General features: G+C 37.2%; 1 protein-coding gene across 7 annotated transcripts in view; it reads right to left on the bottom strand.

Moving 5' to 3' along the window:
• ZNF407 (zinc finger protein 407) overlaps positions 1 to 19,858 on the bottom strand; it is a 443,416-nt gene that overhangs the window by 156,685 nt on the left and 266,873 nt on the right. For 6 of the 7 annotated variants that reach the window (XR_003516866.2, XM_027575805.2, XM_027575811.2 and 3 more), the window contains exons 6-7: positions 17,510 to 17,593; positions 7,892 to 8,012 (exon numbers count right to left, since the gene is read on the bottom strand). Coding sequence is in view for 6 of the 7 variants with exons in the window: in XM_027575805.2 (XP_027431606.2) it covers positions 7,892 to 8,012; positions 17,510 to 17,593 (205 nt within the window). In the remaining variant the exon portion in view is untranslated. The remainder of the gene's footprint in view (positions 1 to 7,891; positions 8,013 to 17,509; positions 17,594 to 19,858) is intronic. The other variant, XM_027575809.2, reaches the window with a different exon arrangement.

Below are 19,858 nucleotides of genomic sequence, written 5' to 3'. Positions count from 1 at the left end.
TTTCATCTCTAAGGCCTTTCTTTCTGCCACAATATATACAGATATATCTAACTACCACCCAGGGGACTGTCCATAGTAATTCCTTGTAGAAAGACCATCCCCAAAGATAGCTTTGGTCCTTTTATAATGACTGGATTTGGGATTCGGCAACAGCAGGTTAGATAAACATGTTTGTCTAGGTTCTACCTGAAGAGATAGCAGAGGGAATGTGTGGTCACTTTGTGTTCAAAATGGCTCTTCTAATTAATCTGTGATCTCAGTGCTTATTTCAGGCTCGTCGACAAACAAAACAACTTACTTGTATGATAAACAAAACGAATTAGCTCAGATTTTTTTTCCCCTTTTAAAGACATCGGAACACATTTGTAATTTTTAATGCTATGTAATCTATTTGTTTAAAGGTCCACAGATTTTCTTTGACTAAAACGAGTTTTGTTAGATGAAAATTTACCCACTTTAACTAAAGACCTGACATAAAGCACTTGTGCTGTATCAGCACAGAGTCTGTCAGGCCGAAACGAAAATTTAAAAAGCTTATGTGCTTGGGTGCTAGAGGGCAGGGAAGAAAAGTCTGAGTAGAACATGCAATGTAAAAAAATCACATTAGACATAAACAGTATAGAAAATACAAAACCAAATCAGAATTACAATTAGAACCACAGAGATTTTTAAAAAATCACTAATAAAACAGTCGGAGGAAATGAGATACTTGTTCAGGCAGAATTTAGTTTCTGCTGAAAAAGATGAAAAACGTTAGGCAAAAAAGAATACATTTACATACAGTACAACCTTCTTAATTCAATAAAGAAAATCTGAAAAGAAGATACAATTAGGTCATTTTATTAGACAGACCCTCAAAAAATCCCATCTAAACTTACCAGAAACATCTACGACTCCATTAGGATCATCTTGACACATGCTAGGAGGCTCTTCCTAAGCAATATTGACGCTTGCCAATGACCAACCAGGGCTTCACAAACCAGCCACGCTACTGACATCTACCTGTGATTAGCTGAACTGTGGGCAGGTAGCAAGCAGGCAGGGGCAGCTCCCCAGGAGAAGCGCCCGCAGCCTGCACACGACCACGCACAGGCACAGTGGGAAGAAAGCCTTGCAGCTGTCATCACACTATGAGAAGTTTGTGAAGTAACTGGATTTTTAGGCTTTCAAACTAACCTTTCAGCCTAGTCCATTTGTGTTCTATTACTGGATTAGCAGTTACAGTAGAGTAGAATCTAAAGAGACAACAGGCTTGAGGGAAATAGTATTCACTGGTACTTTAAATTATAAAAATGTTTTTGGGGTTTTTCTAATGTTCGGTTTTTTTGTTTCTTTGTTTTGGCGAGAACATTAAAGTCCTATTCTTTTAGCTACTTTCAGTTACATAACAGTCTTACTGGCAACAGTCACCATGTTTTACATTAGATCCTCAGACTTTATCTTGTAGCCGAAAGTCTGTACCCTTTTGTTGTTGTTTTGTTTTCTTTAAGATTTTATTTATTAGAGAGAGAGAATGAGAGAGTGCACACAAGCAGGGGGGAGCGGCAGGCAGAGAGAGAGAGAGAGAGAGAGAGAGAGAGAGAGAGAAGCAGATTTCCCACTCAGCAGGGAGCCGGATGTGGGACTGAATCCCAGGACCCTGGGATCATGACCTGAGCCGAAGGCTCAGAACCACCCAGGTGCCCCAAAGTCTATACCTTTACCAGCCTCTCCCCACTTCTCTGGCGCCCACCACCTGCAACCCTTGGAAACCACTTTTAGGTGTTTCTATGGGTTTGTCCCTTTTTTTTTTTTTTAAGATTCTACATACAAGTGATATGCTGTATTAACCTTTCTCTGTCTAGCTTATTTCACTGACAAAAACAGTTTTGATTTAAAGTCTGTTCTGATATAACTAGGCTTTTGGTATCAATCAAATTGCTTTAAATATAAATTTTATCTAATATTAATACTACAGATTTTCATCTGATTACTTTTTATTACTCTACTTAGAATAATGTCATTATTCTTTGAGAACATCAAAATCACCCAACATAAATGAATGCTACCTCTGATTTTTCTAATAAAGAAATGTGTGCTTTGGGCGCCTGGGTGGCTCAGTCCGTTAAGCACCCGCCTTCCGCTCAGGTCATGATCCCAGGGCCCTGGGATCAAGCCCCATGTCCAGCACCGTGCTCAGCGGGAAGCCTGCTCCTCCCCCTCCCTCTGCCTGGCACTCCCCCCTGCTTGTGCTCTCTCTTTGACAAACAAAAAAATAAAATCTTAAGAAAAAGAAAAGATATGTGTGCTGTTCATTTGGTATGTATAGTTTCACTTTTCTCTTGTTATCCATGATGTTCAGCTACAGAGATGAACACCTATATATTTTTTTTCTTCTTACCATTATTCAGGGCAAATCCAAGTTTGCTCTACCCACCGCTTCTCCCAGTACAACCTGTGAACCTGCACAGGAAGCCAAAGGAAAACTGAAACTCTCTGAAGAGATCATCCTAAAGGAGAAAACTACCCCCTGTGGAGTTCGTCTCCCTAGCTCAGGACGCTGCTGGAACAGACGGAAGGTAAGAACGAGACCCACTGTATTACTGAATTCTTAATGCCACAATAACCAAGGTAGTTTGTCTTATTATTTAATTATGCATAATAAACATAAAATGTTTATATGGCAAAATTACCTACAAAGGTATAATATTATCTAAGACCTGAAACAACTTTTCAAAATTGAGACTCTTTATAGAAATATATGTTTGAAAAATTAATTCAAACTCTAAAGGGAAATAAATAATTATTACAAATATAATCTTTTATCCTTGCATCTTAAAACAACCCAAAAAATGCTTCCAGCATCATGTAAAATGAAGATAGAATTCAATTAAAAGTATTTTTGACAAAAAACATCTTTTTGACGACTATTTTCTAAGACAGATAAAAACAATTAGAGGGTCACACATACTTCAAGTGGTTGTGACAAATGGCAAACTCTACCTACTCCAGTCACATGGGTGAAAACTTACCGAATTTATAAGAAATAAGAAAATATTCAGAGGAGTATCACAAAAAAAAAAAAACATTTCTAGTTGAGATATCACTTCTTCAGTTAAATATTACATCAAATATTCTTAGCTTCCCCCTCACACAGGAAGGAACGACAAACGCTTGTGAGACCACAGCCTCACGTGTCAATGACTCTTCTGTGGAATACACCGGCCAGGAGCCAAGTAAACCAACAAGCAGACGGGAACAATCCAAGTGTACTTCCTACAAGTTCAGCAAACAACGGAGTGAAGCTTTCCTATGATGCAGGAATTGTAGATTTTACTCCACAGCTCTATGATACAGCATATTTCTATTGGGGTTATAATAGCAAGTAATTTAAAAATAAAAATAGTAAATAAAATGAAAAGTGGAATAGTAAAAAAATTTTGTTGAAGACTGTGTGTAATACTGAAAGTACGAAGGCAGTTGTACAGCTGAGGAAAACTCTGGCCAAAAGCAATCGTAGGAACCATGTCTGCTACGCCAACATCCATAACAGGGACCCTGTACACAAGTGATCAAGTTACCAGAGTTTGACTTGAAATTTTAGTTTTCTTTAATTTGCTAAATGACACGTAAAGGTGCAACATACGATTTTTAATACTGCAGGTAGCATTCTGTCCTTTTTTTATGACTTATCAGGTTTACTGCTTAATATACATTTATTGTATTTCCCCCATAAATCGTAAATAAAAAACAGAAACCAATTAGAAGTGGATTTTTCACTTAAAAGAAAGCCCAAGTACAGCCATCTATTCTGTTGTGAGAGCCCGTCACTAGTGAAACAGAATACAGTTTGATATTAATAAATGCTATGGGGAAATAAGGATTTACATTTTTAGAAAGGGTACTTACTATAACGTTTTAAAGGTTTTCTATTTTGTAACATAGAAGTGACAATATATAACAAAGGGAAATAAAAATATAGAAAAATGCTGGAATGTTTCCATTTTAATGTAGAAACAAATTAGGGCAGGACAGTGTGCTCTGAATCTAAATTTATGCTTTGAAATCATAATGAATAGTAATTAATGGTGAAAAAGTTATGGAGTAATGATGGAATATACTGATTTGTAATGGATTAGACTTTTGGATATTTTAGACAGCAAAAGCTTAGGAAAGGGATACATGTTTACATCTGAATAGAATGAGATGTCATTGCCTAAATTAATAATGCAAACTTGAAAAATAGCCCCCGGTTCAAAAGACCAATTATAAAATTCTTTTGTAAACAGATCTATATTCACATTTTCCATGAATAATTATAACTACAAGATTTCTTCACTAATGTTCAATTTATAAAATGAAAACTATATTTTCAAGTGAAACTCAAGTAATACTTCAGTTTCTAATGATGGTAAACTTACCTGCAAATAAGCGTTAATAATGACAAACACAGGAATACTCTATAGGAATAATTTTTATGTATCTATATTAACAACAAATAATAATCAAAATGGGAAAAAAGTTATTTAAGTGTTTTAAGTAATAAAATATTATGGAAAAATATCAATAAGACAAATATATATAACCACACTCAAATTTATCCTGTGAAAAAGACTTTTCCTTATTGTTGTAAGGTAGACATGGTAGGCATTTTCTTATTACACTACGCAACCAAGACAATCGTTGCGAACTTCTCTGCTCATTTTAAATCTTTTGCTTTTAAATCTTTTGCAAGAAAACGAAGGTATCTGTCATAAATTCCACATTTCGTTTGTAGTTCTAACATCACTATTCATATACTTGCAAGATTTTGTATTCCTAAGCAAGGTTGACTTGTCTTTGTTCACTAGTGAAGCAGACTCAACCACACGTACACAGACTGATAAAACTGTCATATGAACAGAAACTGTTCAAACTATTAACCATCAATAATCAAATTTCCAGAAAGTTTTAAACAAAGATAAAACCAACCTTTTATCAAGAATTTCAAACATTTCAAAAGGAAATTTGATAGACATCATGAGATTTAAGTGTCCTGAGTATTAATTCACAGGACAGTGACAAGACTCTCAGAAAATACAATCTCCTTTTGCCCACAGTGACTGTCGGAGGTGTCACGGGGATGGAACCCAGGGAGCTCAGATGCGCTTCTAAACAGAAGTGATGCTATGTCACAGAGACAGGTAACACAACCTCAACCCCAGCAAAAGCATACTATGACTTCACACCAAGAAAACCTGAAATATTCTGAAATGTTTATGCATACAAAGACTAAGAGTCTACCAAAACACAGTACTTATCAGTGAGACAATATTCAAATCCCAACCTTTGTAGTAATACTATTAAAAGCCATAAATCATACTTCAAGGAATTTCTTTTACAAAAAATCTGGATGGATATGCACAAAGATTTAGGAATAAGCATTTTCAAATGAAAATAGTTAAAAATGGCCCAAATGTCTAAAAACTTCGTAAAATGACTACTGTTTACTAATCTAACTTGAAGCCATGCAAGTATCAAAATTACACTGTAGACGAGTGGTCTTCAAATGAGGCATTCGAAACTCTAAGGGATGTCAGTGATTATGTAACAAATGATTCTGGATTTAATGTATTTTTAACAACTTCATAAAATGGGGGGAAAAAACCATCAGGGCATGTATTATAAATAAATTTCAACACACTGCAGACCTTCAGGGCATCGAAACTCTTGCACCATCTCACTGAACACTACCCTGAAATCACAAGGTGAAGTAACACCTATATAACCGTCCAAGGGACAAACTGAGAGGAAAGGAGACCCAGGGCTCCAGTGTCTCAGCCAGCCTGTGCTCTTCCTCTAATGTGAGCGGAGCTCCTGTAAGGCTGCTAACTCTAACCACCCATATTTTATGAGAGGTTAAGGATGTCAGTGCCTGTCGGATCAGCTCCTCCAGAGCCTGAGCTCACCTACACCCTCCTGCTAACCCCAGAGTGAGGACATGGGCCGGGCGCCGAGGCTAACCCAACAGCTACTCTGATTAGTAACTCCCTCGTTGGAAAATGTTTTGCTTGTCCAAACAGTATCATCTAATTATTTCTTAATATTATAAGTAAATATTACAGACGTTACCTAAGAAATCCACTTACAAGCAGTAAAAACCACTTTTATCTATTTTATATAGGGATCTGGACATGATCCTGTTTGATATAATAGTTCTGCTACTTAAGAGTTTGAAAACCATAGTTATTTGAGATTAATGAAACAGAAAGGCAATTTGTTAAGCATGAAAACTAAAACTTATAAGAAACAAAAAAATCCACCAGAACCACAATTCAAATCCAATGCATACAATATAGACTGAAAGAATATAATCCTGAGCTAAATGTGATAATTAAGGGAAATTTTTACAATGTTTCTAATTGCTCTTCTGCGTTTTACAGAGAAGGCAACTATACAGTATGACCCCTTCAATAAGGAAAAGAACATTCAAATGTTTATTTTTTAAAGAATTCATATCAACACCTTAAAATGTGTATGTCTACCTCTAATTGGATCACCATTTTACCAAATTTCCAAGAAACACCAATCTAATGCTAAGCAAAGACAGAACTCATAAAATGTTGAATGAATGAATAATTAATGAATGAAATATATCTGTAATATCTCTGTACTATTAAATGACCTTTAACATAAAACTTAATGCAATAATGAGGATAATAATAGAGATTATGGCAATATATTTACTGAATGCACAGGCTATATCCACAGGAATACAAAAATGTCTTTTTTAACGAAGGCTTCAGGCTTAAGGTATATATATATATGTGTGTGTGTGTATATATATACATATATATATGTATATATATTCTAACATTTAACAAAAGTGGGCTGTATTGAAAGAACACCTCAATGTTTCTGCGTTGTCATGTGTAATGGGGTCCATGAGATTTTCAGCTCCAGGATGGAGAAGGCCCTCACACAGTGATTCAGGCTGCACCGTGTAGCTGATGAAGTTAAGACAGAGTTCATTTGGCTGCCTGCAAACTCTGTGGCGTCTAACAAGCCACCTACTGTGCTCTGAATTCACTCTCACGGACTCCAGGTATAGCGTGATCCTGCTGCGTGTCCATTTCCCATTTTATTTATCACTCTGCACTCTCCACACATACCTTGTCATAGAGTAAAACAGGATTATTTACCATTGCCTGACTATATCTCGAACTTTGGGCACCTATGCTTTGCTGCGGCTGCAAGGTTAACTCTGCAGTGTGGGAGACATCACTTAGCCACCGCGGACCTCAGGGAGCGGGCTGAGCACATGTGATCTTGATCATACTGTCAGCCCGAAAATGCTACAGCACACCATTACCTCCTGCACCCATGGGTCATTGAAATTAACTTATCTTTTAAGCCCTGGCTGAAATGCTATCTCCTCTAGGAGGACGTCCATGTGCCTGGACTTGTTCCTTCCTACGGATGCTCCTGGCCTTTTTATTTCCTCACTGAAATCTGTATTATAACTATTTAGAGGTACTACAAGTCACCTATTATGCTACAATATCCTTCAAGGCAGGAAACATTTCTCGTATTGTCTTCATTGCCTGAAAGTACCTCACTCAGTACAGATGAGATGCCACATGCACGGAATAATTGATGAAATGGAATGGTCCCTTACTCTGGCAAAGAAATAAAATTACTTGAAATTCAGGTGTACAAAGGTTTGCAAAACGCAAATGTTAAGATTATAAAAAATGGAAAAGAACTTTACAATTTTAAAAAGTCACTAAAATTTGATAGTGAAATAAACTCTACCTAATAAGTGAATCCTGCTTTACACTGTGCTAATCCATGTTGATCAGAAAAATGATTCTTTCCTGTGAATCCACCATGGTGATCACCTGACTCTACCTGCTTGGTAATGGACCCTTACCTGTAGTCACACCAGGGGCATCTGTAGGGCTTCTCTCCCGTATGCACCCGCTTGTGCCGAGTCAGATGAGACTGGGTTGTGGAGGCAAAGTTACACTCATCACATTTGAAAGGTTTTTCTCCTGCAAAATATAAAGCAATGCTGTACATGAATAGTTACAAAAACTGGAATGAAGGGCTAAACCTGTTACCGACAATTAAAAAGAAACTTATTTCCATAAAAATTTAAGAATATAGTTCAATGGACTACTCACATTTAGGACACTTGAATATTCATTCCCAGAGTGATAAAGTTAGAAGACACCACTGATTTTTATTTCTGTATTTGAATGGAAGCAAGGTATATATTATGGAGCTCAAATGTAACTTACACAAACAGAAATCTAAATTACAGCCTGGTCTAGCACTGCATTTGGAGTCCTTTAACAAACTATGTTACACTAGAGACATTATAAAAACCTCCCTGAGGATAAAACCATGAGAAAGCATATAACAGAGATATTCTTTGAATATACAATATAAAATCTTAAAGTTAAATATGAAGAAAAAATAAAATTGTAATTTGATACCAATTAAAAAACTCTTAGAGGTAAGGAAAAATTACAGTTCACTAAAGTTGAAAAAGAGGTCACCACAGAAAAAAAGGCCTCAAAGAAACATGTGCAATACTATTTCATAGCATTCCCCTGTGTAGATCTAAGCACTCTATCCACATATGCATTTTACCCATCAGTTGGTTCAAGGCTTGCACACCACTCATAGCTAGTTCTTTGACTGATACTTTCTCTGCATTCACCACTCCTCCTGCGCACACACACATTCAAAGAAATAATCAAATCTTACTATTCAATTGTATTAGCCACACTGGCTGGTAAGCCCTTGAAATATGGGTATTTAATTTCAGTCAATATAAATTTTAAATTTAAAAAACTGATAAGGGATTTACCTACGGAAAAAAATGTTTAAGTCTGTGCAGAACAGCTTGGGAATGTGAATCTACTTTTTGAAACATAAATTTTATCAAATCTAAATATAAATCACAGATTTGATATAAAAACTTAGCCTCTGAATTGAGATGTGCTGAAAGTGTAAAATGTACTACAAAATTCAAAATCCTAGAACAACAAAAATAAAATATCACTAATAATGTTATATTGATTTCATGTTGGAATGATAATTTGATATATTTGGTTAACTAATTTTTTTTTTTTTTAGTTTCAAGCTTTTATTTAAATTCCAGTTAATTAACATAGTGTGAGTATTAGTTTTAGGAGTAGAATTTAGTGATTCATCACTTACATACAACACCCAGGGCTCATCATAACAAGTGCACTCCTTAATTCCCATCACCTATTTCCCCCAACCCCAATCCTGCAACTTCTCTTCCAGGGACCTTCAATTTGTTCTCTCTATATAAGAGTCTGTTTTATAAGGTTTTTCTCTCTCTTTTCTTCCCCCTATGTTCATCTCTTTTGCTTCTTAAATTCCACCTATAAGTGAAATCATATGGTATTTGTCTTTCTCTGCCTAACTTACTTCTCTTAGCATAATACCACTCTAGCTCTATCCACACTGTTGCAAATGGCAAGATTTCATCCATTTTGATGGCTGAAAAATATTCCTATATACACCACATCTTCTTTATCCATTCATCAGTTGATGGCTTTTTCCATAATTTGGCTATTGTTGATAATGCTGCTATAAACATTGGGGTACATGTGCCCCTTTGAATCAGCATTTTTGTACCCTTTGGGTAAACACCTAATAGTACAACTGCTAGATCACAGGGGAGTTCTGTTTTTAATTTTTGAGGACCCTCCATACTGTTTTCCAGAGTGGCCGCACCAGTTTGCATTCCCACTGACAGGACAGGGTAAGACGGTTCCCCTTCTCCACATCCTCGCCAACATCTGTTGTTTCCTGGGTTGTGAAGTTTAGCCATTCTGATAGGTGTGAGGTGGTATCTCATTATAGTTCTGATTTGTATTTCCTTGATGATGAATGATGTTGAGCATGTTTTCATGTGTCTGTTAGCCATCTGGATGTCTTCTCTGCAAAAATGTCTATTCATGTCTTCTGAATTTGTATGGAACCACTAAAGACCCCGAATAGCCAAAGAAATCTTGAAAAAGAAAAGCAAAGCTGGAGGCATCACAATTCTAGATTTCAAGTTATATCACAAAGCTGTAGTGATCAAGACACTATGATACTGGCACAAAGACACATAGATCAATGGAGCAGATACAAAATCTAGAAATGGACCCACAACTATATGGTTGACTAATCTCTGACAGAGCAGGATAGAATAGCCAATGGAAAAAAGACATCTCTTCAACAAATGGTACTGGGAAAACTGGACAGCTGCATGCAAAAGAATGAAACTGGACCACTTTCTTATACTATAAAAATAAATTCAAAATGGATGAAAGACCTAAATGTGAGACAGGAAACCATCAACATCTTAGAGGAGAACACAAGCAGTAACCTCTTTACCACTGGCCATAGCAACTCCTTAACTAAATACATCTCTGGAGGAAAGGGAAACAAAAGCAAAAATAAATTATTTGGGACTTCCATCAAGATAAAATGTGTCTGCATGGTGAAAGAGACAATCAACAAAACTAAAAGGCGACGGAATGGCGGAAGAGAACGACAAACGATGTATCTGATAGAGGGTTAGTATCCAAGATACATAAAGACCTTGTAAAACTCAACACCCCAAAAATAAACAATCCATGTAAAAAATAGGCAGACAACAAGAATAGACATTTAGTTAACTATTTAAAAAAGCAATTCACCTGTTACCTTGTTTTTTAATATGGTTGCCAGGAAACTTAAAATGACAGGTGTAGCTCACATGACATTTCTGTTGGACAGCAATGAACTAGAGAAAATATCACAACCACCTCCTCCCCAAAATGTTTTGTAATATATAATACTCTTCTCAGCAAACATTCTTTATGAGAAATTTTACACATAGATTAATTTTATGTATGTTCAATAATTCCACTTGCCACTTCTTAATTCTGGTGTTTTTTGAATAGTTTTATAAGTATACTGACTTACGTAGAAAACAAAGGATGAACTACCTTGGTATAAAATTACTCTACATCAATTCCACTAGCAACAAAACTACATCTGTCCTGAAAACCAGAATGTTTAGAATCTTGCCCCCCTTTCTTTCCAAGCCTATTTATATGGCAGTTAGCTGAATGCATCCACATCTCATCTGATGGTGTTCTACCTGCTACTGCAGCCCGGGGAGGTGGGGGCAGTCAGAAGAAGCCAGAGGGACTTGAATCCCAATCCAGGTTTTGCCATATTTCACTCCCTACCTATAACACTCCTGGACAAGATCAGAAGTGTAAAACCACCGAACAAGCAGGACAGTTACGAGGATTCGAGAAGACAAAGCATGTGTAAGGTACTTCTCACAGGGTCCGATGCCTCGCTGCGTTTGTCGCCCATATGCCCAGAGCAGCTGAAAGGCCGGTATGTGCACAGTGCCCTCCCACAGAGACGAAAGAAGGAGCACACACCCCAGTGCTTCTCGTCAAGCTCTCCGAACAAGGAAAAAGGCAAACCTTTTTATATACAGAACAATTATGTGGTTTCACATAGTGAATTTAACATAGAGATACCATTTAATAGATCCTACAAGGAAATATTTGATTAATTTTTGTAAAAAGAAGAACATATACAAAGCAGAGTAAAATCTTGGGGAGTTGGGAGGCATTTTTGTACTTTTCATCAATTTGTTCAAGATACATCCCATCTATAACACCCCAATCAAGTGGTGACTCAGGGTCAGGCTGAATAACTCATTGTTCTCGGTCTCTAAGCTGCTGGTCAAGTCACTTACATTGGTATAGATAACTCAACTACACTGAACTGACTTATACAAAAACTCACTTTCATGATGATGGCGGGTTTTGTTTTTGTTTGAGAGACAGTTGATGATCTTCATCTTGCATAAGGCTGAAGAAAATGGCTCTATGTCTTCAAATTTCGTACAGAAATATGCTATATCATAAAAACATAAACATCCACACGGAAGCATATCTGAAAACTTCTACATTTCATTATAAGAACTGGATTGCAGACTATTTTAACTACACACCAACATCACAGAGCAGTTCACATAGACAAGAGAAACACAAAGTGATACACTCATCTGGATAAACTACACACATTATTAATTGTTTCACTAACTTGACGTATCTAGACTGACCATACAAGGCAGACTGAAACCACCACAGTCAAGACAATGAACACAACCACCACCCCAGAGGTTCTTTATACCCCCTTCTCTCTCTGGCTTATCCCATTCTCAAATGAACTCTCATCTGCTTACTATCAATATATATTAATTAGCATTTTCTAGAGATTTGTATACACAGAAACATACAGTACGTACTCTCTTTTGTCTGACCTCATCTCAGCATTATTTTGTGACTCACTCATGTTGCTCTAGGTGTAAATATTTGTTTTTTATTTTAGCTGAGGAGTAGAGTAGCACTCCAGGATATGAATGTACCACAGTTTTGTTTATCCATTCATCCACCAAAGGACATTTGAATTATTTGCATTTAGGGGTGTTACAAACAAAGCTGCTATAAATCGTCCTATGCATGGATATGTATCTCTTTTTCTCTTGGGTAAACATCTAAGATTGGGTTAGCTGGGTGCATACTAATTTTGTAAGAAACTGCCAAACTGTTTTCCAAAGTGGTTTGACCATCTTATATTCCTACCAGCAGTGTAGGAAAGTTTCCAATGCTCCAAATCATCACCAATACTTGGTATGGTCAGTGCTTTCAATCTGCATTTTTCTATTGATGTTGAGAATCATTTCATGTGCTTATCTGCCATTTGTTTATATTCTTTGGTGACATGTCTGTTCAAATCATTCTACCCCTTTTTAATTGGTTAGTTGTTTTCCTATACTTATGTTTTGAGACTTCTTTATATATCACAAATACAAATGCTCAATAAGATTTGTGATTTATACGTATTTTTCCCCACTCTTTGGTTTGTCTTTGCATTCATTCTCTTCACAGTGTCTTTCATAGAGGAGTACCTAATTAATGTATAAAGTTTTTAATTTGTCAGTTTATAATTGCTTAAGCTATGGGTTTTTTTTTAATTACAAATCAGGCTTTTGATGCAGTAGCTAAGAAATCTTTGATAATCCATGGTCACAAAGATTTTTCTCCTAAATTTTCTTCTAGAATTTATATAGTTTTTAAGTTTTACATTTAGATTAAGAACAGTTTTGAGTTAATGTTATACATGGTATGATACATAGAGCGAAGTTCATTTTTACTGCATACAGATATCCAACTGTTCAAGCATTATACATTAAAAAGACCGCATTGCGTTTGTTCCTTTGTCAAAAATCCATTGACCATATGAATGTAGGTCTGTTCTGTAATCTCTGTTCCATTCCACTCATAGATTTGTCTTCCCTGATGCCAATACCAGACTGACTTGATTACTGTAGCTTTATAGTAAGTCATGAAGTCAGGTTTATTCGTCCTCAAAGCTGACTATTTCAGATCGTTGCATTCCTAATTTTAGTATATGTCTTGCCAAAGCGAGCACCGGATCGTTACATTTCCATATAAATTTTAAAATCAGCTTGCCAATTTTTTAAAAACAACAAGAAGCTTGGTGGGATCTGCATCTTTTGAGTCCATGAACATGGTATATCATCCTATTTAGGTTCTTTAATTTCTCTTGGCAGTTTTTTTGCAGTTTCCAATGTAGGGGTTTTGCACATCCTTTGTTAGATTATCTCTAAATATTGTACCTCGGTCACAAACAACTGAAAGATATAAGCATGGATCTATTCTGTTCCACTGAGTATCTGTGTATCTTTATGCCAATACAATATGGTCATGATTATTGTAGCTATATAATAAGAGGTCAAGTTAGGTAGTATAAATCTTCCACTTGAACATAATGAATCTAAGTGGTCAAACAATTTAAAGATTTTTTTTTTTCATTAAGCAAAGAGACAACTATATCCTGATGTCCCCTTATTCCATTCAAACTAGTGTTTGAAAATATGTGGTACCATAACTCACAGCTAACTTGTTTATTCAAATGGCCTTGGGCTAGGCATCTTTATCCATTTTTCCTAGATTTGGCAGGAATCTGGAGAGGATAAAGGGTGACATTATGGACTCATTGTCTGAGTTAGCAGTGTAAATGAAAGGTCATCTAAGCTCTTCAAAGTTAATTTTCTTGGTTTGGAGGTTTAACATAAGCACTTAAAAAAAAAGGTTAACATAGCTTATTTCATCTAAATTTTTATGACATTTTTATGTGACACAATCAAAACTTAAAAACAACACTTTTAAAGAATAATGTCATTTATATTCTCTATAATTCTAATAATTTGAAGTTCATATTAAGCTAGCATTACAATGAGCTGTTAAGTTATAATTTCAGACTTGACAACACTGTAGATTACATTGCGTAACACTAAGAAATTTTGAGTTATATACGGGTTGACAGAGAAAAAAATATCATGCTACCAAAATATGCTACATAAAATCCTATTCTATAACCACTAAGTAAAGGAAGGCTCAAGCGTGTCTAGGCTCCTGGAAGGGGAAGCACCCCATGTCAATTTATACAAACTACAGTTTAACCGAATCTGTACGTGATAATTTGTAATTTGTTAGTTTTGGTACATGCCTGATGCTACTGTTCAAATATGTTAATTGGTATTTTTTTTCATCCACAAATAATTTCTTCAGGTAATTTCAGGAAATTTCTTCAAGTAATTTCTTCAGAGAACTATACTTCAGAAAACACAAAAGTAGTTTTTTTGTTTGTTAGTCTCAATATATAGCCAAAGAAATAAACTCACTTTCTAGGCTGTAAAATTTGAAAAAAAAAAAAAAATCTACAAATTATAAATAAGAATTCCAGTTTGCTAATATTTGTTAATGCTTGAAATGAGATAGGTACCGTATGAAGAGGTGCATACACTTGTTAACGACTGATCAAAATGATTTAGTGCACTGGGAACAGTCCTTCTGAATCCTTTGTCATTCTAAAGCCAGAAAGATGAGTAAATCTATGAGTAAGGCATTAACTACTCTTGACGAGTGCTACCTATAAGTCAGTAGGGCTGTGTACACCCTACTCAAAAAAGCAAAAACAAAGGTGAATTTTCTTTCCTCCTATTTCCTCTTATGTGACATAATAGTGCAAATGAAGTCATGTTGTTCTTCATACTCTCCTTTAGGAACAACAATCTTGGCCAAAGTAACCATTAAGGAACGTTCTGCATCTTAGGTAGCTCTGATAGAAAAGTAAAAGAAAGTCGGAGGGGGAACACCAGAACGGCTATATGGATATAGAGCAGTGCCCTTTGTGTGTCAACAATCTGTCAAAAGGGCTGCACACTTCTCATGGAAACTCACACTTCGCATTCCTTTGGGCAGCCTGGTGGTTATTAAGCTGGCCAAGACTCTTCAACTACACGTGAGGATTTGCTCCTGTGCCCTTGAATCAAGGGTCTCTGACAGGTGATAAAAGTAAATCTTGGAATGGAAGATGTTTTGTGTCAGCCCCCTAGACAGTCTGTATTGCAGTACGGAATTATTTACGCCATTTGGAACACTTTTGATACCTATCCCTTTCCAAGCTGATTGTAATTTGCGTGGGCACTCTGTGGTAAAAAGGTAAACCATGTCAAAGAGGAATACATCAGAGAAATATAGATTTCAAATGCACCATACAATTCTGGCCTTGGAAAAAAACAAGTTGTATGATGCTTAAATATTACAAATCCAGTATAAAAGCCAAGGGCCTAGACTGAGTTGTACTAAGCTGTTTGGTTGAAGCAAACAGTCTTCAGAACTGACTTTGGTATTAAAGAATCATGTTTGATTTGTGCCACAGAGGCAGATAAATGCCACAAAGACAGATGCCTCTGTCTGTGAGACATTGTCCTATATGGTATAAAGTTAATAGCAAAGTAATAAGGAGCCTCTGGACCTGACATAAAATATAAAGTTGTGCCTGCCCGACGCAGGCTTCATGATCGATCACCTGTAAGCGCCTGTGATCCTAGCACGACTGTCCTCACCGCAGGGGGAGAGGGAGCTCTGGCACCATGGCAGAGGGGGCACACGGGAGGCTCTGCCAGTCCCCAGACTGCAGCTGGGAGTGACCTGGCGAGCAACAAGGGTCGCAAGAGTGACACTCAGGCACAAATACACTGAATACATCAAGAGCAAAGCACCCCATGTGAGCACGCTTTACCACCCCCCCCCCCCCCACACACACTTCCGACTTCTCCAGAACGGCTGCCGAGGCGGGCTGCCATCCGCTGGCCTCTCCTGCCATCCCTGACCCCAACTCCAGATGGCACTGGATTAACAGGCTGTGGCCAGAGGTTGCTATGATAAACTGAAAGTGGACTTCCACGTTTACAGAATTAAGTGTATCTTTCCAACATCAAGTTAAACACGAAATTTCTCTTCATTCGACAGTAACTCTTACCCTGTATGGAGACCTGAATCCTATACACTCATGATCTGAAGGAAGTAGCTGGCATTAGTTTTTATGAATCTTACAAATACCACGATGGCACTAGAGCTATAGTTAGCTGTTAAATATATCGTATCAAGGTTCGAAATGTCCCACAAACAACATGTATCTTCATTTCATGCCACTCTGAGTGCGACTGCCAAACACCCCACTGTCATGGTCCCCAAGGAAAACCCCAACATTCAGTGACAGATTGTGTTACCACATGATTTATCATCTAAACCAGGTCACTTTTGGTAATAAAAGAGTTCTGTTAATAATTAGAAGGGACAATGCCATTAACAGCACTGTCCTGGGCACGTATAATTTACAATTATTAACATAATTACTTATAAGACCGGGTAGGTGATCGATTTTAATGAATATTTAAAACTTTTCATTCTTAACTGTTATTAACTGAGGCAGCTATTTGATTTTGTTGAAACATAAAGAATGCAAATCATGAACACAAATCCTCTTCCACGTCCCTGTCTCAAGTAGCTCTCCATTCTTAAGAGCAAGAATAGAAAACAGCAAGAACCTAAAACCGCACCTACTGTTCCCAACTCACAGAGGGACTGCCCCTAGAGGGTCAGGTGGTTAGGTGGGCCAAGAAGGAGCTGGAAAGGGCGGGGAAGGGGGCCGTGGATAAGCCGGTCACCAGCCAAGGAGGCAGGGGGGAGTAAGAAAGTAGGTGGGAGATGCTGAGGGGAGAGGGCGCGTCTGAGAGCCAGCCGGGCCCCCAGCTCCCCCCACCATGTCCGTGGCAAAGTCTCACGGGCCGAGAGGGAGGCTGGTGTGTCTGCAAGTGGCAGGCAAGCTCTTTCCCCTCCTATATAACATGAATTTACACAGGCCACCTGATCCCCGAACCATGCAGTAGGCCGACTTTTTAAACATCTAAAAATAGGTGAATCCAAATCTTAGGTTATTCAAAGAGAATTCTCAGTAGACCCTCAAGTACCGGGATTTTACAACAACTGACGAGACACGCCTTTGTGGGCCGAGAATGGATGTTGGGGCGCCCGCCAGGGCCACCAGGCTGGGGGCGGGCAGCGGCCATACTGACCTGTGTGCTGGCGGCGGTGCTTGGTGAGGGCGTGCCGTGTCCCGCCGGCAAAGCCGCAGAGGTCGCACAGAAACGACTTCTCGCCTGTTGCAACAATAAACAGATGAGGGACTGCGGAGGTCACAGATCATTAAAACATATCTATCAAGGCTTTCAGGGTTACTAATTCCTCCAATCAAATGTTTCCATGTAAATATGTCAAATGGGAATGAAATTACCACTGCGGTTTATTGACTGTGATAAAATCTGAAAAGCACCACTGAACATAATTACATACTTGTCAGACCCATAAAAATTAGCTTTATTATCAATGGAATGGTTTTGTACAACTTCATTTCTGGTAGATGTCTTCCAGATGGGGCTGCTTTATGCACTTGAACAGTTTTTATGCATATCCTGATTTTTTACAATTCCCATACATCTGGTCTTTCTGAGCTGAGTAAAGATTGCTTGGAATAGTTAATATATAGTATCTAGGATTCTGCTTAAATAAAACATATTGAATTTTCCAACAACTGAAGGATACTGAATTGGTTTTACCTGATCCTATCAGGTTCTTCTTTAATAACTTCCTACTTAATAACGTGAATTGAATGGTTTCCTTGAACACACTGAAGATCCCAACTAACAATAAAATCCACATTACTCAGTGCCAATAACAGTTCAGTGCTGTTTATGTTTCTCAAACTTTCATAGCATAAAAAGGCAAGTCTAGGGATTGCTAAAGAAATTGTACAAAAACTTCAATTATCCATCTTTAATGATAGTTCTGGACTGAAAACCTCTGTAACAATTAGAGACAGATTTGGCAGGGTTAGTATTTGTTAAAAGTGTGTACATTCTCATTTTATTTTAGCATTTTTACACAAGTGAACATTTTCCCCTACAGTTTATAAATGCAATCTATCTTTTTTCCGGCAGCATATTTAGGCAATAAGTGCTGCCAAGCTGGGCAGTTTATCCCACAAGGCTCAAAGGGAAGGGCAAAAGAGAATAAAAATGCTAACCGGGGAGAGATAGGGTGAAATTATAAAATACTTTTCCAGAAACAAAATAAATCATTTGTATCTATCCTTATGTACTTTACTCATCTAGATGTTTAATGCAACAAGTCTTTCAAGAGTTTATCCCGAGTCAGCTGGCTTTGTTCTAAAACATTTTGGCATTTCATAACAGAAATTTAGCTTGATGTGTTCGGAAAATGGTGGTTGCTTTTGTAAAGTTAGAAAAAAATAGTAAATGTAGGAAGGCAGAATAACTTCAGCAACCAAAAAGAGTCTCCCCTTCACTAGAGAGCATTATTAGCTTTTGTCATCTAGACGAACATATATTAATACAGAGAGTTTTAAACCAAATTATGTTTAATTTCATTTCCCAATGGTAAATGAAAATGTTCACTGTTATCATTTATAAAATAAAGTTGAATTTAAATATTTTTCCTATCTTTGCTTTCCTATTTTGGGGTTAAGTTTGTCCCTTGGCATCATCATCTCAAGATTAAAAAAAAAAAAAAAAAAGAATAGAGTAGACGGATGTGAAGAATAAAGTTTAATTATAATCACTCATTTAATTATTTAATCAATTTGGAGTATAAATCTTTCCAACTAGCCATATTATCAATTAAATAACACTGAAAGTAGACTTTTTAAGAATCCCATAGATAATTTGCTCGTTAATATTAACATACTCCTCTATGTGGAGGCAAAGCCGTTCCCCGTGACGTCTACCCCACACGGCCCTGTGGTCATGAACCCCTCGTGCGCAGGCGGGAGCACATCCGTGCCCGGGCTCCCCCATGGCACTGTGGTCACGAAACCCTCATGCACACACGGGAGCACATCCGTGCCTGCCTGAGAGCGTACTTGTGTGCAGAGCGGTGTGGCAGCGGAAGGGCTGTGCCACCCAACTAGCAAAGCTCAGTGAGGACACAGTATTCTCATTACTCTCAGATGCAAGAAAACGAGGATTCCTTTCTCCCATTTATGAACTTCTTTGTGACCTACATCTTTCTTGTAACATAAAAACAGAAAAAAACCTCATGAGATTTATACCCTTTACAGGTTAATATGCTATATAAAAATATTAAGTTTTATTCCCTTTCCTATTTGAAGATATGTATAGGCACAGACAAAATTATTAATTTCCAATGTGATTCGATTCTAGACACATTAGTGACCTTGATTTTTTGAAACGTAGAATTTTATTTAGGATGTTAGCCTACAATGTATTGTATGTCATATTTACCTTGGTGGCTTGATTTGTTTTTCATTCTAAATTTGATTTCACTTCCTTTTTTTTTTTTTTTTTGAGGGGGCAGAGGCATTAGGGTCAAATAGTGGACATCAGACC

The sequence above is a fragment of the Zalophus californianus genome, chromosome 14 (assembly GCF_009762305.2).
Source record: "Zalophus californianus isolate mZalCal1 chromosome 14, mZalCal1.pri.v2, whole genome shotgun sequence".
NCBI lineage: Eukaryota > Metazoa > Chordata > Mammalia > Carnivora > Otariidae > Zalophus > Zalophus californianus.
Note: the sequence above shows the minus strand (reverse complement) of the source record. Positions and strands in the feature narration are given on the sequence as shown.